At 43.1% G+C, this 26,170-nt stretch overlaps 1 protein-coding gene across 5 annotated transcripts in view; it reads left to right on the forward strand.

The window, feature by feature from the left end:
* Positions 1–26,170, forward strand: part of prkag2a (protein kinase, AMP-activated, gamma 2 non-catalytic subunit a) — a 158,133-nt gene that overhangs the window by 92,255 nt on the left and 39,708 nt on the right. For all 5 annotated transcript variants that reach the window (XM_014159648.3, XM_045702715.2, XM_014159651.3 and 2 more), the window contains 2 exons: positions 16,354–16,571; positions 23,868–23,919. In XM_014159648.3, the coding sequence (XP_014015123.1) occupies positions 16,354–16,571; positions 23,868–23,919 (270 nt within the window). The remainder of the gene's footprint in view (positions 1–16,353; positions 16,572–23,867; positions 23,920–26,170) is intronic.

Here is a 26,170-nt window from a genome sequence, read left to right on the forward strand (position 1 = left end):
CCATGTCATAATTTTCAGAACACAACGCGTCTCCTTTCTGAGCGGTATGACGGCTGCGTGCCATGGTGTTTAAACTTGCGTACTATTGTTTGTACAGATGAACATGGTACCTTTAGGCGTTTGGAGAAAATAATTCTGAGGTCTTGTCTGATTTCTTTTGATTTTCCAATGATGTCAAGCAAAGAGGCACTGAGTTTGAAGGTAAGCCTTGAAATACATCTACCCCCGGTTGACTCAAATTATGTCAATTAGCCTATCAGAAGCTTCTAAAGCCATGACATAATTTTCTGGAATTTTCCAAGCTGTTTAAAGGCACAGCCAACTTAGTGTATGTAAACTTCTGACCCACTGGAATTGTAATACAGTGAATTATAGGTGAAATAATCTGTCTGTAAACAATTGTTGGAAAAAAAAGTAGACTTCCTAACCGACTTGCCAAAACTATAGTTTGTTAACAAGAAATTTGTGGAGTGGTTGAAAAACGAGTTTTAATGACTCCAACCTAAGTGTATGTAAACTTCCGACTTCAACTGTATTTAATGGCCACAGGTATGACGGGCCAAGTGCAAAGCTCTTTGAGGAATGACATTGGTTGGCAAGTCAGACTCCTACCATTATGGAAACACTTAGGATAGTGTCATTGATTGATTAGCCAATCCACTGATTTATTGATCGGATTTCTTCTTATGATGTTGGGTGGCAGGTAGCCTAGTGGTTAGAACGTTGGGTCAGTAACTGAAAGGTTGCTGAATCGAATCACTGAGCTGACAAGGTAAAAATCTGGCATTCTGCACCTGAACAAGGCAGTTAACCCACTGTTCCCCTGTAGGCTGTCATTGTAAATAAGAATTTGTTCTTAACTGACTTGCCTAGTTAATAAAGGATTAAATAAAAACAATGTAAATGATCACATAATTTGTCATTTAAGCAATAAGACTTGAGGGGGTGTGGTATATCCTCCAGAGTGGTGCAGCAGTATAAGGCACTGCATCTCAGTGTTAGAGGCTTACTACAGACCTTGGTTCGATCCTGGGCTGTATCACAACTGGCCGTGATTGGGAGTCCTGTAGGGCAGCGCACAATTGGCCCAGTGTTGTTAGGGGAGGGTTTGGCCGGGGTAGAATTTGTTCTTAACTGACTTGCCTAGTTAAATAAAGGTTTAATAAAAATGGCCAATATACCATGGCTAAGGGCTGTTCTTATGAAACGAGTAGTACCTTTATACAGCCCTTAGCCGTGGTATATTGGCCATATACCACAAACCCCCGAGGTGCCTTATTGCTATTATAAACTGGTTACCAACGTAATTAGAGCAGTACAAATACATTTTTTGTCATACCCGTGGTACACGGTGTGATATTTTGTTCAGTTCAGTGTCAGTTTCGGATCTAAACGTTGTCAATAAAGCAGGGAATTGGGAGCTTTAACAGTGTGGGGGTCTTCTTGTTCTATACTTGCATTCTTTATTATCCCAGCACCTATGTTTTTAAGGATGTGCATATGACCACAAACTATACCATGGCTGTCAGCCAATCAGCATTTAGGGCTCGAACCACCCAGTTTATAATATCATTTAGGTTACAGTAGTTATGTAAAATCAAAAGAAGTGCCCTCACTTTCATGAGGCTTTCATGTGGATTTCAAGGCTCTAAAACCCAGTGTTGAGAGAAAATAACATACACTGTCATTTATTTACCTTTTTTAACCCAACGGCAGCCATTAGCTCACCATCAAAGAGCTTCCATTCAACTATATGTGGCTATGAGTGTATGTTTTGAGCATTTTCCCCATCACTAGTGATTCATGTCTAGCTCTCGGCAAAGTCAAAGCAGAAGGACTTTCATACTGTAGGTCTGAATGGGTGACCAATGACCACTCAAGAATATGCCAGCAGTATTTCTCCCTTGTAAAACACTGGAGGTGTCTCATGGCCAAGTGTGTGTGTGTGTGTGTGTGTGTGTGTGTGTGTGTGTGTGTGTGTGTGTATAAAGAGAACTGTCATATCAGGTTCTGTTTTGGTTTACACTGTTCTGACAACCCTGCAATGCATGCTGGTACACCCCACTGATTTCTCTAGCCTCTCTCTGTCACCTTACTTGACACTGTCGCAGATGGCAACTCCCTAAGAGCTCTGTCTCTCTCTCTCTCTCAAACTCTGTTGCCATGGTTTCCTCACACCATGACATCCCATGATGCAACATGTTGATTGTCTGGAACTGTGATCAAATGAAAACCCTAGGGTTATGTGATTTCTAAGTCGTTAAGATTTTTTTTCTAGTTTGTTTTAAGTGTGACACATTAGGTGTGTTGTATATCATAGCAGAAATAATGGAATCAAAGTTATAAGAGTTAAACGTAGGCCACCCATAACCTTGACACTCCAAATGGATTATGAACTGTCATAGAACAAAACAATTGTATATCTCTGTCTGTTTGTATTGCCCCTTTTCCCAAAGTCACTCTACTTTGTCAAACACAGTAGGTTTATTATTTGATCAGCTGGCGGGTGCTTCAGGGGAACTGTGCTTATTGATCATCTCCATCTGGTTGATGAAGTAGCTTCGACACATCAAGTACCAGATACGTATCTATGAAGAGGCACACAAGGTATTCACGAATAGCTCTTTTGCTAGCCAGTGAGTTCGCACAGCTACATTTCAGTACATAGAAATGTGTTGTTTATACGCCGTCCAATGTCAAGTATATGGTACAAAAGATTTGACTTTTTGGTAGGCTCAGGGGTTGAGTGTCACTTGCACAGGAAAATGATGCAGAAATGGAGTGAGAGAAATGTCTTTGTTCAAGTGAAAAACGTAACCTCCTTAATTGTCAGTGAAGAGGACACTTAAAACCAGCCCTTCAAAGGGCCCTTTGAAGTGTGTAAAGTGCTCTTTAGTAGAGTTAAATTGGTGCCACTGCCATTCACATGCATTAACTGTTTAATGTGTTCATAACGTATTTATAGTATGTTTATAATTCCGTCAGTGTTAGTGATCTGTGTAATTTATTAGCATCTTAAAAGATACAACAAGACGGATGCGGATATAAAACTGATATAGATACTACAGTGGGAGAGTGGCATAGGGACATGGACACAGATATAAAACCTGAGAGAGATGGAGGTAGAGATACTGACACCCCAAGAGAGACATGGGGGGCAGCAGACTGTCGTTAGTGTCAGACAAGCCAGACGCAAACTGTGAGAGTGTGAGGCTAGCAGATGTTTCACAGATCACAACCATGGCGAGAAGAATCATTCCAGATGAGTCCACAGATGGAAGCCATCATAGCACAGTACCCAGCTAGCACGTTTCTTAAAGGTTGTGGGAACGTACGTTTTTGGTTTGCCATTGGTTCTGGGAACATAGCCGTACGTTTCCTGACGGTAAAACAAAACGTTTTTTTTTTTTTATATTCTGAGAATGGAAATAAAATGTTTGCCTGTTCTAGAAACATAAATCTTTAGGTTGCAGGAAGGTTCTGAGAACGTTTTATTATGGTTCCCTGAAAGTTATCCTGGGAGGTTTTTTTTTACATTCTGAGAACAGAAATTATACGTTATTTGAAAGTAATTAAATAACGTTCTGAGAACATTCTCTAAATGTTGTGAATGTTTTGAACGAAATGTAAAGGTTATTTGGAGGTTTTTGAATAACTTCCTTAAAACTTTCGCTGAATGTTTCAATAAGATTGCTAGCTTAGGTGAACTGTTTTGAACACCAAGCACAGATAGAAATTCATTTGCTAAAGCATTAATCATGCAAACACATAGATTTTTTTTTATTGTGACAAGGCGTCAGTGAGATTCGAACCTACGATCTTCTGTTTTCTAGCCATGGAATTAGTCCACTGCTCCACCAGGATAGAGCTAGCATGCCATGTTATTTTGTTTTACTCATAGAAATCTGTTCATTTTAGTGTATTCAATCAGACCCCATTTCAAAAGAAACAAGCACTTATTAAGATCAGGTGTGGCCAATTAGTGGGCGCAGTCAACACACCTCAACTCACTTGACAAGATGGAGGATAGAGTTTTGTTGATGCTGAGAACGGAATTTATATGTCTTTGAATAACATTCTTAGAACGTTTTTTGAACATTACTAATGTTGTCTTGTAGTTTTTATGGAATACTTTCTTAATTTTCTGAGAACATGACTTTAAATAGAAACATGAAGAAACCTGTAGAATAGGTATGCTGAAATACTGAAATTCCCACAAAAGAACATTGTTTCTTAACGTTCTCTGAACAATTTGAGAACATGACTTTAAATAGAACCATGAGGAAACCTGTAGGAAACGTTATGCTGAGGTACTGAAATTCCCACCTAAGAAGCATGTGGTTCTCAGAACGTTATGTTCAAGTTGGGTGTCCTGCACCATCCCAGAACGTTGTGGGAAGGTTTTATGCAAAATAACCATAGGAAAACCACACTCTCACCAAGCAAGCTCTTAGAAACACATGTTTCTCAGAACATTATGTGCTAGCTGAGTATCCTGCACCATTCCCATAGCATTATGAGAAGGTTGCATGCAAAATAACCATAGGACAACCACACTCTCATCAAGCTCAAAGAAACATATGGTTCTCAGAATGTTATCTGCTAGCTGGGTAAAACCTATTACCTACATTTCCAGTGGTTGGCTTGCTACATAGCAGACAAGCTGTCATTTCATGCAATTAACCTTTTGTGATTACCCAGGTAATCAAACATGTAGCACACATTATTAAAAAAGACGGACAAGATGCCAGATCAGGAGTTAATGTGACGTTTTTGAGGGAAGCCAACCCCTTAAATGAAATGCCTGGCTGCTGGACAGACACGTGACAAATCAGAACAAAGCAGAATCTGCTTCAGAAGAATGTTGTTCATCTGACCAGAATATTATTCAGAATATTGATTTTGACTTCTAAGAGATTGTGAACACTTAATCCATCACAAGGAGCTCGCTTTTCCATGATTCAGGCGGTTTCAGGAGGTTTCAGGTGGTTTTTCCAAATCATTCTGAAGTCTTTATGGAGAAGGAAATTATGACCTTTAGAGTGTGACCTTTTGTGTGTGTGTGTGTGTGTGTGTGTGTGTGTGTGTGTGTGTGTGTGTGTGTGTGTGTGTGTGTGTGTGTGCGTGTGTGTGTGTGTGCAAAATCTGGGGAATTGTGTGTATACATTTGGCAGTAGGGTTGTGATTCAGTAGCGCTGATGTTAATGATCCCCTGTGGATTTACGAGGCAGAGAGACGGATAAAGCCTACACACACACACACACACACACACACACACACACACACACACACACACACACACACACACACACACACACACACACACACACACACACACACACACACAAAGTGGACTGCTTTTCAGATGACATCTTACTGGTGAGAAAGGCTCTTTGGAGCTCTCGCCCTTCATTTCTCTCTCCCGTCATCCCTCTCTCCCTTCATCCCTTTCTCCCTTCATCTCTCTCTCCCTCCATCCCTCCATCCCTTTATCCCTATAATGTTTTATTCTAGTCTAGGAAGCTGTGTACAGTGGTCAGGGCCGGCTCTAGCCTTTTGTGGGCCCTAAGTGAGATTTGGTTGGGGGGGCCCCCATTTTGCGGGCAAAACCCTCTTGACGGGGGACAGAAAAATGTACGTTTTAAAGTACATTTGCTGCAATTCTACACATTTTGCCATGGAGAGTAGAGAAAATGTTCCCGTTTTAAAGCAAACTTTCTGCAATTCTACCCATTTTGCCATGCATAGAGTGACATTTTTGACAGTTTTAAAGTGAATTTCTTGCAATTCTACACATTTTGCTTACATGCTGCCCACACTGCTCGCGTTACGTGCATCAGTGAGTGTCTGCGTAGGCCAGGCGCTAAAATATAACTTGCTTCTATTTTGACGCTTGATGCGCTGCAAATCCTGCCTCTCCCATCAACTCATTGGTTTTTAAGCGCTTATACCCACGTGGTTGATTGAAAGATGAACTGAGGTCAACACTCCAGTTTCGAAATTGCACCTTGTGTATTCTGCTATTCTAACTTTCAACAGTAAGTTGAGACCCCGAGTTCCCCAACTAGTTTTTTTTAGCGGCAGGAGCCGGCCATGATACGGGTCTATAAACTAATGGTTTCAAAGGGAACCTCTCCTGTGTCGCATGAATGGCTTGATGTAGGACAAAGTGATGTCAGGTCTTTGTCGTGCCGTTCACGTCTTCCGCTGGGGAGGACAGGACTGCAGGGAGGACGATTAGGGAAGTCCATTTAGGAACTGTAATACGCTGAATTGGTTTATTTTTTGTTTGTTACGATGGTTTGTTTCGAGAACATAATAATAATAATTGAAAAATTATTGGAATCTGTGTGGGTAGCTGGACAGGTAGGATGACTGACAGTGAAGGTGAACAGTTGGTCACGGGTCAGGTGACAGAGGAATGGATGAGGCTGAGGCAGGAATTCCTTCAACCATAAAGTGGTATATTTACTGGGTAGTTTGTCTGTGCTGCATAACAAAGGAAACAGAATAACATGTATCCAATCAAATTCATAATCACAAAGGTCAAATCATAACAATCATTCTCATTATTAACATAATTAGGTATTTCAGCAGTTCAGTTCGATAATAAGTCAATAGGAATCATCATTGAGTCATTTAGGCTCATAACTATTCATCATAATCATGAGAATAATAATACAAATAATTCAATCAGTTATTTGATTTCAGGATTGATCAGTTCAGCAAACAATAATGACGTTTCATATTTCATTCTTTTTCAGGTTTGTCTTCATATATACATGTCATTTCATTACATATTAACCATATATCGATGGCATAATTGGCCTGTGATGATCTGTAGGACCTTGATCATTGTCCATTTACATTACACAATAGGTTTGAAGCGTGCGCTCCGCGGTAATAACTATAAACAATAACTGATGGCCCGCTCTCCCGATCGCAACAGATAGTTCAGATGAAAGGTAACAGCTTCAGTGGATTTACGTTGATTCATGGACGCACAGAATGTCTGGATTAGACAGAGTTAAGGAAGAGAAAGCAGCGAGGTCGGGCGGTGGTGATTCTCCTTTTAATGAGTTGAGATCTGTCGGACATTTCCACCTGGCCCAGCTGAGCAAGTGGCCATGAATTAAAGGATGATTCCACCAACTCCATGGGCCTTTTCTACAATTATAATAATACATGCCATTTAGCAGACGCTTTTATCCAAAGTGACTTACAGTCATGCGTGCGTGTATACATACATGTTAAGCACAGGTGGTCCCAGGAATGTAATTCGCTATCCTGGTGTTGCAAGAGCCATGCTCTACCAACTGAGCTACAGAGGAGCACATTTTTAGTTTGGTTCACTTTCAATGGAGTAGATCGTTCTGTCACTTCTGGAGTTTGGCCTTGTGACCCCAATGCTCTGTTCCAATGAGCAAACCACTACTCCACCCTAATCCTACCTAATCCTATCATTTATAATAAAAAAACATTTGTCTGAATCTACTAATCCAAGGTGAGTAGAGTGTGGAATGGAACGGTATAATAATTTTTACTTTATTCAGTCATGAGTGACAGATGGGCCGGTTTTGCATTTCAGACTTACATTGGTTCCATTTTGCAAGCAACTCAATCAAACACACCTGAAGTAGGTTATTTGAAAGAAAACAAAAACTATTTTAATCCAGGTTTAGGCAGCACCTTGTTTTCCGGATCCATCCGGGGAGCTGTGAACTGCCTTGCTCAAGGGCAGAACGGGAGATGTTTTACCTTGTTGGCCTGTGGATTTGAACTAGCAACATTTACTGGCCCAACGTTCTAAGCGTTAGGTTACCTGCCGCCTGATTGGCTTCATACCTCCCCCACGATGCTGTGGCTGATGCTGGTGCTTAGTACTGTAATGTGTAGGGCGTACATTTTTTCCTGACAGGAAGGGATGTTTTACTGTACAACCGGTACATGGGCTGCATTCCATTCCAACTGGTATTGTAGATGTAAACAAATGCTCAACCTAGTTTCTAACATATTTCTTTCACCTTTCCAGTGTGAAGGAGAGTGAACAAGGGCAGAAGGAAGAGAGGACTTTTTGGAAGGGAATGCAGCCTATGACTGGTTCTACACCACCGCAAGTCACTATGTTCACACTATGTCCATGACTAGCCACTTAAAAGTCTGGTGAAGTGCCTAGAGGACTGTATTGATTCTGCTTGGGCTCATCAAGGAAGATGTACTCCATCGTCTGCATGTCAATAAGGTCTGCGATTAGAACCTCTGGGAGTGAGAGCTGATTAGTGATACCTACTCACTGTGATCTTCTTGCTTTGTTGGATAGCCAGAAAGGAGGATGTTTGTATGCCATGCATTGGATGAAAAGGTACTAACTAGTATAACAGTAGCTCATTAGTATAATGTGGACTTTCTGTTCTCAGTTGACTGTTTGAATGGTGTGTCTGTCATTTATTTTTAAACTTCTTCTTGAATATCTCTAAGGGCTATGTTGTTATAAATCATCAAATCAAATCAAATCAAATTTATTTTTATATAGCCCTTCGTACATCAGCTGATATTCTCAAAGTGCTGTACAGAAACCCAGCCTAAAACCCCAAACAGCAAGCAAAGCATGTGAAAGAAGCACGGTGGCTAGGAAAAACTCCCTAGGAAAAACTGATGTTGTTGATCTAGCTAGGTCCTTTTCAAACTCAGTTTTAAAAGGTCGTCTCTCCTGTCTTTGTAGCAGTGTTCAGATGCTTGCTACAACAACAAAGGATTATCTTTGTTTTAAAATAAATACCTATATATCTATCCTCCTAACTCCATTACTGCTGATTCAGACTTACACAATCATCTCTTAATCATCTGAATAACTTACTGTTTAAATGAGGCCTCTCCTCCTGGTTACCCTAGTGACCATATCCCTCGCACATCCCGCAAAGGTGGAGGTGTTGCTAACATTTCCGATAGCAAATTTCAATTTACAAAAAAAAAAAAAAAATCACTGCGTTTTCGTCTTTTGAGTTTCTAGTCACGAAATCTATGCAGCCTACTAAATCACTTTTTATAGCTACTGTTTAAAGGCCTCCTGGACCGTATACAGCGTTCCTCACTGAGTTCCTTGAATTCCTATCGGACCTTGTAGTCATGGCAGATAATATTCACATTTTTGTTGACTTTAATATTCACATGGAAAAGTCCACAGACCCACTCCAAAAGGCTTTCGGAGCCATCATCGACTCAGTGGGTTTTGTCCAACATGCCAAAGTCTGGACCAAGTTTTGTCCCGTGGAATAAATATTGTGGATCTTAATGTTTTTCCTCATAATCCTGGACTATCGGACCACCATTTTATTACGTTTGCAATCGCAACAAATAATCTGCTCAGACCGCAAACAAGGATCATCAAAAGCCGTGCAATAAATTCTCAGACAACCCAAAGATTCCTAGATATACCTTCCAGACTCCCTCCACCTACCCAAGGACGTCAGAGTACAAAAATCGGTTAACCACCTAACTGAGGAACTAAATGTAACCTTGCATAATACCCTGGATGCAGTCGCACCCCTAAAAACAAAAAACATTTGTCATAAGAATATAGCTCCCTGGTATACAGAAAATACTGAAGTCCTGAAGCAAGCTTCCAGAAAATTGGAACGGAAATGGTGCTACACCAAACTGGAAGTCTTCCAACTACCTTGGAAAGACAGTACCGTGCAGTATCGAAGAGCCCTCACTGCTGCTCGATCATCAACTTAATTGAGGAGAATATGAACAATCCAAAATGTATATTTGATACTGTTGCAAAGCTAACTAAAAAACAGCATTCCCCAAGAGAGGATGGCTTTCACTTCAGCAGTGATAAATTCTTGAACTTCTTTGACGAAAAGATCACAATCATTAGAAAGCAAATTACGGACTCCTCTTTAAATCTGCGTATTTCTCCAAAGCTCAGTTGTCCTGAGTCTGCACAACACTGCCAGGACCTAGGATCAAGGGAGACACTCAAGTTTTTTAATACTATATCTCTTGACACATTGATGAAAATAGTCTTGGCCTCTAAACCTTCAAGTTGCATACTGGACCCTATTCCAAATAAACTACTGAAAGAGCTGCTTCCTGTGCTTGGCCCTCCTATGTTGAATATAATAAACGGCTCTGTAACGATCGTCTAAAGGAGTAGACCAAGGTGCAGCGTGGTATGTGTTCATCCTGATATTTATTTGAACTCTGAACACTTAAACAAAATAATAAACAATGGAACACGACCGTCACGTCTTGCAGGCTTTACACAGCAGTACGAAAATAAGATCCCACAACTCAAGGAGGGAAAGGGCTGCCTAAGTATGGTTCCCAATCAGAGACAACGATAGGCAGCTGCCTCTGATTGGAAACCATACCTGGCCAAAACATAGAAATATAAACCATAGAATTCCCACCCCACACCCTGACCTAACCACATAGAGAAATAAACCATCTCTCTCAGGTCAGGGTGTGACAGTACCCCCCCCCCCCCCCCAAAGGGGCGGACTCCTGGCCGCAAACCTGAACCTATAGGGGAGGGTCCGGGTGGACATCTATACTTGGCGGCGGCTCTGGTTCGGCGCGTAGCCCCCACACCGCCCGCTGATCCCCCCGCTTCTGTGTCGCAGGAGGAACCAGACCGTGGATCATCGCCGGAGGCTCTGAACTGCCGACCGCCGCTGAAGGCTCCGGGCTGCAGGCCGCCGCTGAAGACTCCGGGCTGCAGACCGCCGCTGAAGACTCCGGGCTGCAGACCGCCGCTGAAGACTCCGGGCTGCAGACCGTCGCTGAAGACTGCGGGCTGCAGACCGTCGCTGAAGACTTTGGGCTGCAGGCCTTCTCAGGAGGCTCCGGACTGGGGAGCGTCGCTGGAGGCTCTGGACTGGGGAGCATCGCTGGAGGCTCCAGACTGGAGAGAGTCTCTGGAGGCTCCGGACTGGGGAGCGTCGTTGGAGGCTCCGGACTGGGGAGCGTCGCTGGAGGCTCCGGTCTGGGAAGCGTCGCTGAAGGCTCAGGACTGGAGAGCGTCGCTGTAGGTTCCGGACTGGGGACCGTCGCTGCAGGCTCCATGCCATGGATCATCACTACAGGTTCCGTGCCATGGATCATCACTGGAGGCTTTGTGCCATGGATCATCACTGGAGGCTCCGGGCCATGGATTATCACTGGAGGCTTCGTACCATGGATAATCTCTACAGGATTCTGGGCCATGGATCATCCCTACAGGCTTCTTGCCATGGATTATCCCTACAGGCTCCGGGCCATGGATTATCACTGGAGGCTTCGTGCCATGGATCATCCCTACAGGCTCCGGGCCATGGATCATCACTGGAGGCTTCGTGCCATGGATCATCACTGGAGGCTTCGTGCCATGGATCATCACTGGAGGCTTCGGACCACAGATCATCACTGGAGGCTTCCTACGTGGAGCTGGAACCAGTCTCACCGGACTGGGGAGACGCACAGGAGACTGGGTGCGCAGAGCAGGCACAGGGTATACTGGGCTGTGGAGGCGCACTGGAGGTCTGGAGCTTAGGGCTGGCACACCCCATCCTGGTTGGATGGTTAATTTAGCCCAGCAAGGGCGGAGCGCTGGTACAGGACGAACTGGGCTGTGCTGGTGAACTGGGGGTACCGTGCGTAGAGCTAGCGCAGAATAACCTGGGCCGAAGAGACGCACTGGAGACCAGGAAGGCTGAGCCGGCACACTTCTTCCTGGCTGACGGCCAACTCTAGCACGGCAATGGTGAGGAGCTTGCACCGAGCGCACCGGGCTGTGAGTGCGCACTGGCGACACAGTGCGCGCTCGGTCACTCGTTCCACCACGGTAAGCATGGGGAGTTGGCTCAGGTCTCAACCCCGACTTCGCCAATCTCCCCGTGTGCCAATTTGGGGGGGCGCTGCCTCTTGGGCTTCTGTTGTTGCTTTGCCTGTTCCTCCCAGTATCGCCGTTCCACTTTCGCTGCCTCTATCTCCTCTTGCGGACGGCAATACTCCCCAGGCCTTGTCCAGGGTCCTGCCCCATCCAGGATTTCCTCCCAGGTCCAGTCATCCTGCCCACGGTGCTTGGTCCTTTGGTGGTGGGATCTTCTGTAATGATCGTCTAAAGGAGTAGACCAAGGTGCAGCGTGGTATGTGTTCATCTTGATATTTATTTGAACTCTGAACACTTAAACAAAATAATAACCAATGGAACACTACCGTCACGTCTTGCAGGCTTTACACAGCAGTACGAAAATAAGATCCCACAACTCAAGGAGGGAAAAGGGCTGCCTAAGTATGGTTCCCAATCAGAGACAATGATAGGCAGCTGCCTCTGATTGGAAACCATACCTGGCCAAAACATAGAAATATAAACAATAGAATGCCCACCCCACACCCTGACCTAACCACATAGAGAAATAAACTGTCTCAGGTCAGGGCGTGACAGGCTCCCTATCCACTTGATGTTTACCAAACTCACTAAAAGTGGCAGTAATAAAGCCTCTCTTGAAAAAGCCAAACCTTGACCCAGAAAATATAAAAAAACATTGGCCTATATCGAATCTCCCATTCCTCTCAAAAATGTTTGAAATAGATGTTACGCAGCAACTCATTGCCTTCCTGAAGACAAACAATGTATGCGAAATGCTTCAGTCTGGTTTTACACCCCATCACAGCACTGAGACTGCACTCGTTAATGGCGTCAGACCAAGGCTCTGCATCTGTCCTTGTGCTCCTAGACGTTAGTGTTGCTTTTGATACCATCGATCGCCACGTATTTTTGGAGAGATTGGAAACCCAAATTGATCTACACAGACAAGTTCTGGCCTGGTTTAGATCTTATCTGTCGGAAAGATATCAGTTTGTCTCTTTGGATGGTTTGTCTTCTGACAAATCAACTGTAAATTTCAGTGTTCCTCAAGGTTCCGTTTTAGGACCACTATTGTTTTCACTATATATTTTACCTCTTGGTGATGTCATTCGGAAACATAATGTTAACTTTCACTGCTATGCGGATGATACAAAGCTGTACATTTCGATGAAACATGGTGAAGCCCCAAAATTGCCCTCCCTGGAAGCCTGTGTTTCAGACACAAGGAAGTGGATGGTGGCAAATGCTTTAATTTTAAACTCAGACAAAACAGAGATGCTAGTTCTAGGTCCCAAGGAACAAAGAGATATTATATTGGATCTGATAATTAATCATGATGGTTGTACAGTAATCTCAAATAAAACTGTGAAGGACCTCAGCGTTACTCTGGACCATGATCTCTCTTTTGATGAACATATCAAGAATATTTCAAGAACAGCTTTTTTCCATCTTCGTAACATTGCAAAAATTTTAATCTTTCTGCTAGAATCTTGACTAGAACCAAAAACTTTGATCATAGGACTCCAGTGCTAGACTCTCTACACCGGCTTCCTGTAAACGCTCGGGCTGATTTCAAGGTTTTACTGCTAACCTACCTATCTTTCCGATTTGGTCCTGCCGTACATATTTACACATACGCTATGGTCACAAGACGCAGGCCTCCTTACTGTCCCTAGAATTTCTAAGCAAACAGCTTGAGGCAGGACTTTCTCCTATAGAGCTCAATTTTTATGGAATGGTCTGCCTATCCATGTGAGAGACGCAGACTTGGTCTCGACCTTTAACCTTTCTGGCGCAGGCGTTCCGCTAGCGACCCACCTCGACAACATCCAGTAAAATTGCAGAGCGCAAAATTCAAAATACAGAAATAGTCATAATAAACATTAATAAAAAATACAAGTGTTATACATCGGCTTAAAGATGAACTTCTTGTTAATCCAGCCGCTTTGTCAGATTTCAAAAAGGCTTTACGGCGAAAGCATACCATGCGATTATCTGAGGACAGCGCCCCGCTTACAAAAGCATACAAACATTTTACAACCAAGTAAAGGAATTACAAAAGTCAGAAATAGCGATAAAATGAATCACTTAACTTTGAAGATCTTCATAAGGTTGCAGTCACAAGAGTCCCAGCTACACAATAAATGTTTGTTTTGTTCGATAAAGTCCCTCTTTATATCCCAAAAACTCTGTTTTGTTGGCGCGTTTTGTTCAGTAATCCACTGACTCCAAGGCGGTCAAAACATGCAGATGAATACATCCTAATAGTACCGGTACAGTTCGTCAAAACATGTCAAACGATGTTTATAATTAATCCTCAGGTTGTCAATTGTCTAAATAATCGATAATATTTCAACCGGACAATATCGTATTCAATAGAAAGGAAAAACAATGAAGGGCGCACAATCAGTCACTCGCGCAAACCAGCTCTGCATTCTTCCTCAGTTCACTGACAAAAAGGGTCTCATTCTTCTTCATTTTTCAGACAATAACCCTGAAACAATGTCTAAAGACTGTTGACATCTAGTGGAAGCCATAGGAACTGCAATCTGGGTCCTAACCCATTAGATACTGTATAGGCATTCAATTAAAAATACCCACATCAAAAAAATCCCACTTCCTGCATGGATTTTCCTCAGGTTTTCACCTGCCATATCAGTTCTGTTATACTCACAGACATTATCTTAACAGTTTTGGAAACTTTAGAGTGTTTTCTATCCAAATCTACCAATTATATGCATATCCTAGCTTCTGGGCCTGAGTTACAGGCAGTTTACTTTGGGCACGCATCTCATCCAGACATCGAAATACTGGCCCCAAGCCATAAGAAGTTTTAAGTCTTTATTGAAGATTCATCTCTTCAGTAGGTCCTATGATTGAGTGTAGTCTGACCCAGGGGTGTGAAGGTGAACAGAAAGGTACTGGAGCGACGAACCGCCCTTGCTGTCTCTGCCTGGGTGGTTCCCCTTTCTCCAATGGGATTTTCTGCCTCTACCCTATTACGGGGGCTGAGTGACTGGCTTACTGGTGCTCTTCCATGCCGTCCCTAGGAGGGGTGCATCACTTGAGTGGGTTGAGTCACTGACGTGTTCTTCCTGTCTGGGTTGGCGCCCCCTCGGGTTCGTGCCGTGGTGGAGATCTCTGTGGGCTATACTCGGCCTTGTCTCAGGGTAGTAAGTTGGTGGTTGAAGATATCCCTCTAGTGGTGTGGGGGCTGTGCTTTGGCAAAGTGGGTGGGGTTATATCCTGTCTGTTTGGCCCTGTCTGGGGGTATTGTCGGACAGGGCCATAGTGTTTCCCGACCCCTCATGTCTCAGCCTCCAATATTTATGCTGCAGTAGTTTATGTGTCGGGGGGGCGGAGGGTCAGTCTGTAATATTTGGAGTATTTCTCCTTTCTCATCCGGTGTCCTGTGTGAATTTAAGTATGCTCCCTTTAATTCTCTCTCTCTCTTTCTCTCTCCTTCGCTCTCTCTTTCTTGCTCTCTTCTCTCGGAGGACCTGAGCCCTAGGACCATGCCCCAGGACTACCTGGCCTGATGACTCCTTGCTGTCCCCAGTCCACCTGGTCATGCTGCTGCTCCAGTTTCAACTGTTCTGCCTGCGGCTATGGAATCCTGACCTGTTCACTGGATGTGCTACCTTGTCCCGGACCTGCTGTTTTGGACTCTCTCTACTGCACCTGCTGTCTCTAACTCTGAATGATCGGCTATGTAAAGCCAACTGACATTTACTCCTAAGGTGCTGACCTGTTGCACCCTCGACAACCACTGTGATTATTATTATCTGACTCTGCTGGTCATCTATGAATGTTTGAACATCTTGGCCATGTTCTGTTATAATCTCCACCAGCACAGCGAGAAGAGGACTGGCCACCCCTCAGAGCCTGGCTCCTCTCTAGGTTTCTTCCTAGGTTCTGGCCTTTCTAGGGAGTTTTTCTTAGCCACCGTGCTTCTACATCTGCTTTGCTTGCTGTTTGGGGTTTTCGGCTGGGTTTCTGTACAGCACTTTGTGACATCGGCTGATGTAAAAAAGGGCTTTATAAATAAATGTGATTGATTGATTGATTGATTGATTGATTGATTGATTGATTGATACTGGCTGACTTTGACAGTATTGGTTGAATGAGTTCACAGTCTTGTTGTGCATACCATAATATTTTTTTATCACTGACAGTTTAATATCAGATTCAGAAGTTTTCCCACACCTCCAAGCTCTGTCCACATGGCACCAAAATAATGTTGTCTCAACTGGCAAAAAGGCAGCACTACAGATTGATTGCCTATCTATCTGGAGCTCCATCTCATTCTCAATCCTTGCTGAAAGTTCGATCAGTTAGCTCCCCATCTGTGGCTCCTTGCCTAGAGGTACTCTGTATTTTCAGCCCAATGATGCCCATCACCCTTAGACATGTCTTAGATTACAGCAAAAAGAGCCTCAGGCCTTTTTCATACTGAAAGTCTAATCCACCACCCCTTGTTTTCTATTTCTCCTTAGCCTCTGGGATCTCCTCGCCCTCCTCAACTCCTCCAACGCAGTCCGTCAAGCAGCCGCCGGCGTTCCTGCTGGAGGCCTATCGGAGCGAGCCGGAGAGGCCGGAGGCACGGATGCGCTCCTACTCTTCCCCGCCAGACACCGGGCAACGCTTCAGTCTACCCTGCACCAAACCACCCATGACTCCCACCGCCCCCATCACTACCTCACAATCACAACCAGTGAGTACTACCCCACTGCTAAAACACCACTAAAGGGTTTCCCATTGAAATAGGGTGCAACTGAACAGTCTAACTCATATTCCTCTTCTTCAATTGCACTGATCTGACAACACAGGATAGTTGAAAGCAATACGGCAATGGTTGGTTTTTACTTCTCCTCTCAGATGAGTGCAGATGAGGAGAGGAAGCCAACTGAAGACTATTGAGATTCACCTATGAAGTCAGCCCTGGTGGTTGTCCCCTCCTGTTATGCATGGATGGAAAGCAACAACTCACGGCACAATGCCTTTTCCCCCCATGTGACCTAATTTTTGGTGTAGGCCTATGTACTGACATGTACAGTGCATTTGGAAAGTATTGAGACAGCCTCCCTTTTTTCACATTTTGTTGTTACAGCCTTAATTCTAAAATGTATTTTAGTCCTCATCAATCTACATACAATAGCCCATAATGACAAAGCGAAAACAGGTTTTTAGAAATGTCTGAATACCTTATTTACATAAGTATTCAGGCACCTATGAGACTCGAACTTGAGCTCAGGTGCATCCTGTTCCCATTGATCTTCCTTGAAAGGTTTCTACAACTTCACTGGAGTCTACCTGTGGTAAATTCAATTGATACGACATGATTTCGAAAGGCACACACCTGTCTATATAAGATCCCACAGGTCCCACAGATATGACAGTGCATGTCAGAGCAAAAACCAAGCCATGAGGTTGAAGGAATTGTCCGTAGAGCTCCGAGACAGGATTGTTTCGAGGCACAGATCTGGGGAAGGGTACGAAAAAATTATGCCGGATTGAAGGTCCCCCAAGAAGAACATCCCAGAAGGACACCCATCTCTGCAGCACTCCAACAATCAGGCCTTTATGGTGGAGTGTCCAGACGGAAGCCACTCCTCAGTAAAAGGCACATGACAGCCCACTTGGAGTTTGCCAAAAGGCACCCAAAGGACTCTCCGACCATGCGAAACAAGATTCTCTAGTCTGATGAAACCAAGATTGAACTCCTCGGCCTGAATGCCAAGCGTCACATCTGGAGGAAACTAGGCAATATCCCTACGGTGAAGCATGGTGGTGGCAGCATCATGCTGTGGGGATGTTTTTCAGCGGCAGGGACTGGGAGACTAGTCAGGATCGAGGGAAAGATGAACGGAGCAAAGTACAGAGAGATCCTTGATGGAAACCTTCTCAGGACCTCAGACTGGAGCGAAGGTTCACCGTCCAACAGGACAACAACCCTAAGCACATGGCCAAGACAACACAGTGGCTTTGGGACAAGTCTCTGAATGTCCTTGAGTGGTCCAGCCAGAGCCCGGACTTTAACCTGATCAAACATCTCTGGAGAGACCTGAAAATAGCTGTGCAGCGACGCTCCCCATTCAACCTGAAAAAGCTTGACAGGATTTGCAGAGAAGAATGGGAGAAAATACCCAAATATAGGTGTGCCAGGCTTGTAGCTTCATACCCAAGAAGAATCAAGGCTGTAATCGCTGCCAAAGGTTCTTCAACAAAGTACTGAGTAAAGGGTCTGAATACTTATGTGATTTAAACGTTTTTTTTTTTTAAAGTACATTTGCAAAAATTTCTAAAAACATGCTTTTAGTTCTTCAGTATGGTATTTTGTGTAGATGTGAAAAAAAAAACAATTTAAGCAATATTGAAATGAGTAACAACAAAATGTGGAAAATGTCAAGGTTTCTGAAAACTTTATGAATGCACTGTATGTGTAACTGATAGAGGTGCGCACACACACACACACACACACACACACACACACACACACACACACACACACACACACACACACACACACACACACACACACACACACACACACACACACACAATTATTTAGTCATTATTTTTTGTGTGTACATTTTCTTTTGTATATATTGTACCAGTCAACTTTGGACACACCTACACATTCCATAGTTTTTCTTTATTTTGACTATTTTCTATATTGTAGAATAGTGAAGATTTCAAAATTATGAAATAACACATATGTAAACAAATTAAAATATATTTGAGATTCTTGAAAGTAGCCACCCTTTGCCTTGACAGCTTTGCACACTCTTGGCATTCTCTCACCTGGAATGCATTTCAATTAACAGGTGTGCATTAAGTTAATTTGTGGAATTTCTTTCCTTCTTAATGTGTTTGAGACAATCAGTTGTGTTGTGAGATGGTAGGGGTGGTATACAGAAGATAGCCCTATTTGGTAAAAGACCAAGTCCATATTATGGCAAGGACAGCTCAAATAAGAAAAGAGAAACGACAGTCCATCATTACTTTAAGACATGAAGGTCAGTCAGTCCGGAAAATTTCAAGAACTTTGACGGTTTCTTCAAGTGCAGTCGCAAAAACCATCAAGCGCTATGATGAAATTGGCTCTCATGAGGACCTCCACAGGAAAGGAAGACCCAGAGTAACCTCTGCTGCAGAGGATAAGTTCATTATCCTCGGTTACCAGACTCAGAAATTGCAGCACAAATAAATGCTTCACAGAGTTCAAGTAACAGACACATCTCAACATGAACTGTTCATAGGAGACTACCTGAATCAGGCCTCCATGGTCGAATTGCTGCAAAGAAACCACTACTAAAGGACACCAATGATAAGAAGAGACTTGCTTTGGCCAAGAAACACGAGCAATGGACATTAGACCAGTGGAAATCTATCCTTTGGTCTGATGAGACCAAATTGGAGGTTTTTGGTTCCAACCACCTTGCCTTTGTGAGACGCAGAGTAGGTGAACGGATGATCTCAGCATGTGTGGTTCCCACCGTGAAGCATGGAGGAGGAGGTGTGATGGTGTGGGGGTGGTGCTGTTGACACTGTCAGTGATTTCTTTAGAATTCAAGGCAGACTTAAACCAGCATGGCTACCACAGTATTCTGCAGTGATACGTCATCCCATCTGGTTTGCGCTTAGTGGGACTGTAATTTGTTTTTCAACAAGACAATGACCCAACACACCTCCAGGCTGTGTAAGGGCTATTTGACCAAGAAGAAGAGTGATGGAGTGCTGCATCAGACGACCTGGCCTCCACAATCCAATTGAGATGGTTTGGGATGAGTTGGACCGCAGTGTGAAGGAAAAGCAGCCAACAAGTGCTCAGCATATGTGGGAACTCCTCCAAGACTGTTGGAAAAGCATTCATGGTGAAGCTGGTTGAGAGAATGCCAAGAGTGTGCAAAGCTGTCAATAACTTTGAAGAATCTGAAATCTAAAATATATTTTGATTCATCACTTTTTTGGTTACTACATGATCCCATATCTCATAGTTTTGATGTCTTCACTATTATTCTAGAATGAAGAAAATAATGCTTTTAAATGTAAATTATAAAGTATTTTTGTCAGTAATGTATTTTTTGTTATATGTCAGACAGGAAGACTAGCTGCCGCCTTATTGTGCATCCCATCTGTGAATGCAGTATAGTGGCAAGACCTGGGTCAAATATGGAGGTCAAATACTTTCAACCTAGAGTTGCCTTGGAATTTGAACCACTGTTAATGGAAACCAGTTAGCTTCTATAGTGGCAGGAAGATGCTGAATTGTATTCAGAATGGTTTGGGCAAACCCCCAAAGAACTGAAAGCAGAGGGTATCCAATACATACAGTCTAGTCCATAGCTAGGTTAAGACAGGTTAAACCAGAGGTACTCAACTCTTACCCTACGAGGTCCAGAGCCTGCTGGTTTTCTGTTCTACCTGATAATTAATTGAACACACCATGTATCCCTGGTCTAAGTCAGTCCCTGATTAGAGGGGAACAATGACAAATGCAGTGGAACTGGCTTAGAGGTCCAGAGTTGAGTTTGAGGGTGTTAAACTCTGCTCAATAGTCCTGATCTGATTTGTGCTGCTGTCTTTCTCTCTCATTTATTTATTCACTCATTCACCCCTCTCTCTCTTTCATCTGTGCTGTTTTCATGTTTGGTCCCTTGAGAAAGTCAGAAAGTCCAAGGGCAAAATTGACTTGTCGTCTCCCGCATAGGCCATCTCTGCAGGGTTTACTGGCTTTATTCAGCAGATGTTAATGGCAAGCCAACGTCACTCCTCAGAGGGCTGAAGGCTGTGGTCTCAGTTTCACGACAAGTTTATCATCTCAGTTTCCCCCAACTCTCACACATGTGCGCACAGACAGACAGACAGACAGACAGACAGACAGACAGACAGACAGACAGACAGACAGACAGACAGACAGACAGACAGACAGACAGGAGACACAAACCGACATTTGGTTTCTGAGTGCAGAGTGCTTGTTGTATGATGGTGTCCATATAGGGTTAAAACTTGCTACAGCTGTACAATATGACTTCAGAAATGTTTATTCTGGACTGTGTAGTGAAGTCGTTTGTGCTTTGTACAGTTAGGCTAAGCACTGGAGTTGTGTGCGGGAATGACTCCATAGAAAGCTGAGGCTCAGTAAGGTACAAAGAGCATTTTGTTCATGCTCCAGCAGTTTTAATTGGTTATTTAACTTGAATTAAATTGTTTTGTCCCCGTGAAATTGCCTCTCAGAAATCCTCACAAGGGTTTGGTGTCTCTCTGTCTCTGCCAAGTGATTCACCGGTTTTACATAGCCAGTGGAGAGACACTAGCCTGCTCCCAGATCTGTTTGTACTGTCTTGCAAACTTCTATGGTCATTGTCATGCTGTTTGCCGTGACAATGACGATGGCAGTTGGCAAGACGGCTCAAACAGATCTGGGACCAGCCTAGAGAGACTAGATGACAACCACAATGCTCAACGCCTTCTAGAGATATCTCAAAAGTCTGATCTCTATCTTTCTCTCTCCTATAGATAACTTTCCGCATTCCACACTTCACTGTTTTTATATTTCACCGCGAGGTCCAGCACCAAAGTTTTGATTGATCATGACACATTCTACATCGTGAAGTGTGAGTCTGAAGAATGTGTTGTCATCTGCATACAGTTTAATGAATCACTGAATTAACATTGCCTCCTTGGTAGATTCATTTGTAAACGGAAAGACACTCCGTTCAGCTTTGCCTTGAAATTAAACAAGAACGTGAAAAATGTAAACAATGTGAAATGTTTTCAATCATTTCCACATATCGTTTGATTTGGGTGAAACACTGGAGATGAGTACAAGTAAATGACTCGTGCTCCACATCCACACCTTTAATCTGAGCTGTTCAAAAATAACTACAAGAGGCATAATTTGTTTTGATTGAAATGTTTGGTTATGTCTAAAGCAGTTACAGTGAATTAAACCCAGCTCTTACTAAATATTCACATCAAAGTTTGACTTCTTACGGTGTTAAATGTTTTAGGTAATTTGTTTTCCTCTAAAACAGTTCTCATGGTTTGTTCTCCAATGAGTTCTGGTGAAGTTGGGGCAGTTTGTTTTGCTCACCAGAGCTTCTGTTTGTCTGCCACGCCCAATGAGTCATCCCAGAGGAATTTGGTTATGATGGCCTAACCTCCCCTCTCCTCTAACCCAGATGTTCGGCACATTTCTGCATGCCACCTACTGCACCTCTGCCAAAACCCACCAGACTAATCAGAATTGACTGGCCATCTAATGTATAATTGTTCAGTCATACATCCACTCTTCCCTAGCACTTTTCAGCTTCCTATGATAGCTGCAGACCAAGGGCTGTTCATGTTCATTGGATAAATCGTTTTGGAGCACGCTAACATTTTGAAGCATTTTTGTCCCTCTAACATGAACAGTGTGCAATGAGCTCAGATTGTGTTTGAAAAAGTTTGTTCCCATTTGGAGATAATGAACTTGACCCATTTAACACCTGTGAAGCCATAAGGTTGTACTTCCCACAATGCCCTCTGTTGGGTATGCTTCAGGTGAGAGCAATGATTATGTGTAGTCCTGTGTTGTTTTTACAGGGGTTTCACAGAGCCACACATGAAAGGATCCACTGTGTGTATGAGTTCAGCCAGGCATGTTCACTTGCAGACACAAATCCCTACCTTGCCCTCTGTGTAAACCATACAAGACATTTAAGAGGCGTGGCTCTTCCAGCTTCTGCATTTGATCACATATAGATGTAAGAACACATGGAGGTATGCAAACAGCAAAGCTATAGCTTTTAGCATATACAAAGAGTTCTGAATGTCTGTATAGTAACTGATGGTTATCTAGCCCTGGTTGGCAGTACTCAACACTGCAAATTCATTCATTTAATATCCACAGTTTTCCAACTTTTTAAAACCTTTTTTTAAAGCTAGGCTACACATTACAAAGCATTATGGTGATATTTCTGGGGTCATATGGGCATGCCATGTAAACTAGTACAACTGAGTGTCCTAATTGTGGATCACAGTTGCTTTGGATTTATCACATGGTCCCATATACAGCCTAGTCATCATCATTATAATCATCATCATCACCATCATCAATCGCTACCAGAAAAGTCAGGACACTTATGACTTTGCGCCGCTAAGCAACATCTTGTGTCAGCAAATGTCTTTAAAAAATCAAGAAATATTATGGGTAAGACAATGACTGGTTGTGAACCAATTACAGTGGCAAAATAAATGTTCAGCACATGAACAGATTAACCATCTAACGATCCTTCAGTGTATTTAAATCATTACACTTTATAGTGTAGCCTACGCATCACTAAAATGCAGAGTATATCATTGTTAAACTGATAACCCCCGGAAACATATTTATCATTATTTTGTAGTGTGTGCGTACAGTGTAGCTTGTCTCTCCAATTAGGCAGTTCGGATTCGATGGATACACTCAGAGGCTTTTTGGAGTACCGGCGTGACGCGGTTTACAGAGCTTTACAACATCTTTCATCCCCCAAACACAAATGTGGAGCTCTTTTAGAACATCCATTAAGTGAAAGTTTTCTAAAATGTCGCAGGCGAGCACACTGTGTGAGAGCGAACCAAACGTGTCGTTCACTGCAATTGCAGCAAATTGGAATGTTCCACTTTTACCTGAATAGGGGATTGGTATTTCCCTCATATGTTACGTCTCGGGCTCAGCACGTAAGTACTGGATGTAGGCTACCTGAGAATGCGCTCTAGTGTAGTAAAATACGGCTACGCTAATATTTTTACCAACACAGAGCAAGAAAGGAAATACACGCTTTAGGAAAATCGCCGGAGCCTTTTGAGAGCGAAACGTTTGGACTGTGTTTCTTGTTTTCGTGTTGGCACCCCACTGCACAAGAGGGGAGTTTCTCACACCCGGCGACTGTCAGATCAGTAGCAGTTGGGAAGTCTAGTTGCAACGTGGGAAGGCTACATTGTAGGAGCAGCTAATTGACTATCCTTTACTTCTTGTCCACAGGTCGACAGTTTAGTTGAAACCATGCTGAAGAAACTTGAGCTAGAAGATGAAGGTAAGCCTCTTTGCAAGCTCTTTGAAAATGTTTTTTTTTTTAACTCGTGCAAATCCATTCATAACCTTTTGCCAGCTGACAAGGTAATGCATCGGCCAAATATTTATGATGTATGATATACTGAACAAAAATATTAATGCAGCATGTAAAGTGTTGCTTCCATGTTTCGTGAGCTGAAATAAACTATCCTATACATTTTCCATACGCACAAAGTTTCTCTCAAATTGTGAACAAATTTGACAACAAAAGGCCACTAAAATGTGCAGTTTTGTCAAACAACACAATGCCACATGTCTCAAGTTTTGAGGGAGCATGCAATTGGCATGTTGACTGCAGGAATGTCCACCAGAGCTGTTGCCAGAGAATTGAATGTTAATTTCTTCATCATAAGGTGCCTCCAATGTTGTTTGAGAGAATTTGGCAATAAGTACAACCGGCCTCAACTGCAGACCGTGTATGGCGTGTGTGTGTGTGTGTGTGTGTGTGCGAGCGGTGGGGTTATGGTATGGGCAGGCATAAGATACAGACAAGGAACGCAATTGTCTTTTATCAATGGCAATTTGAATGCACAGAGATACCGTGACAAGATCCTGAGACCCATTATCGTTTGCCATTCATCCGCCACCATCACCTCATGGTTCAGCATGATAATGCACAGCCCCATGTCGCAAGGTTCTGTAGACAATTCCTGGAAGCTGAAAATGTCCCATTTGTTTCCATGGCCTGCATACTCACCAGACATGTCACCCATTGAGCATGTTTGGGATGCTCTGGATTGAAGTGTACGACAGCGTGTTTCAGTTCCCGCCAATATCCAGAAAATTCGCACAGCCATTGAAGAGGAGTGAGACAACATTCCACAGGTATCTGTGACCAACAGATGTGCATCTGCATTCAGTCATGTGAAATCCATAGATTAGGGCCTAATTTATTTATTTCAATTGACTGATTTCCTTTTAATGAACTGTGACTCAGTAAAATCTTTCATATTGTTATGTTTTTATATTTTTGTTAAGTGTAGATTTTATCATTTCTATGTAATTAGCCCTAGACTAGAGTTTACCAAGTCAAGTTTAGCCCATTGATGATTGAATCTTCCAATCTCTTTAAAAGTAGGCCTACATGATGCCTTTAAGCCATGTCATCTTTGCATTTAGTGGTCAGTTAATTTTCCAGCAGCCCATGGATCATATTTTATTCTAGTGGTGTAGCCTAATATTAAAACCATTTAATGTTAACCCATTTTTTGTTGTTGTGCATGCATAGGCTACATGTGCTGCATTGTGAATATATCAAAGGTGGAACCGAGCTGTATACCAGCTATGTAGCCCATCATTATATCCATGTATAGAAGCTTTACTGGATGGAGAGGGACGTCATTGTGATTATGAAGGGGATTCCGTCTGTGGTGGGGGGGTGGGGCCTAGTTCGCCGTCATGCATAGACAGTGTTAGTCCACTGGATGGCGAGTCATGCCCATTCTATACTTCACGTATCTATCTGCAACTGTTCTGAACTAAGAACAATCCATGGATTTTTCACGACTTGCCTTCATGGACTCTGGAGGAGTGCTTAGAATAGCCTGGGTTACATTATACAGGATCATGTTCATTGACGTGGTTGTCTTCATACAGGGTGCCCTGTGTAGCGTTCTATGTGATCCGCATACGTCAGCGCTGAGGGTTTCTCCTTTACCAGCAGCTCTCACTCTGTGTAGCGTCACATTGCACAGCATGCATTGTACACGCAGTACAGTCAGTAAACATGCTGCTTGCGTCACAGAGCATGGTGTGTGGGGGGAGGGGGGTTGAGTTGACAGGTTGCGATATAGGAAATTATTGGATGAAAGTTCTGCTTGCTGGGCCCATTCATAGAGGTGCTGTTTAGTGGTTGATTTGCCTTAGGATGGGTAGAACTAAATTTCACACTAAATATACATTTCTGAAAATAATACGTACATCAAAAAGAGATTGATAAACTTTGTCATTGTTCTTAAGTTTATCACATTTCTGTAGATGTGTGGCCAGAGTGTTTTTAATCTTTTACAGTGACTGTTGCAAAATAAACATGCATGCTGCCTATAGTGAGTGCCAAGTTCTTACTAGACCATTCTAATGGAAATAGCCTTGATATCTGACTCCATAAATGGATCAACATCAGACAATCCTATTTATACCGTATGTGTTTTTCTTCCCCATGTTGTTTTCTAAATTAAGCCACAAATATTAGCCTACCGGATGATGATTGGCTA

Source organism: Salmo salar, chromosome 19 (genome assembly GCF_965601325.2).
Source record: "Salmo salar chromosome 19, fSalSal1, whole genome shotgun sequence".
Classification (NCBI taxonomy): domain Eukaryota; kingdom Metazoa; phylum Chordata; class Actinopteri; order Salmoniformes; family Salmonidae; genus Salmo; species Salmo salar.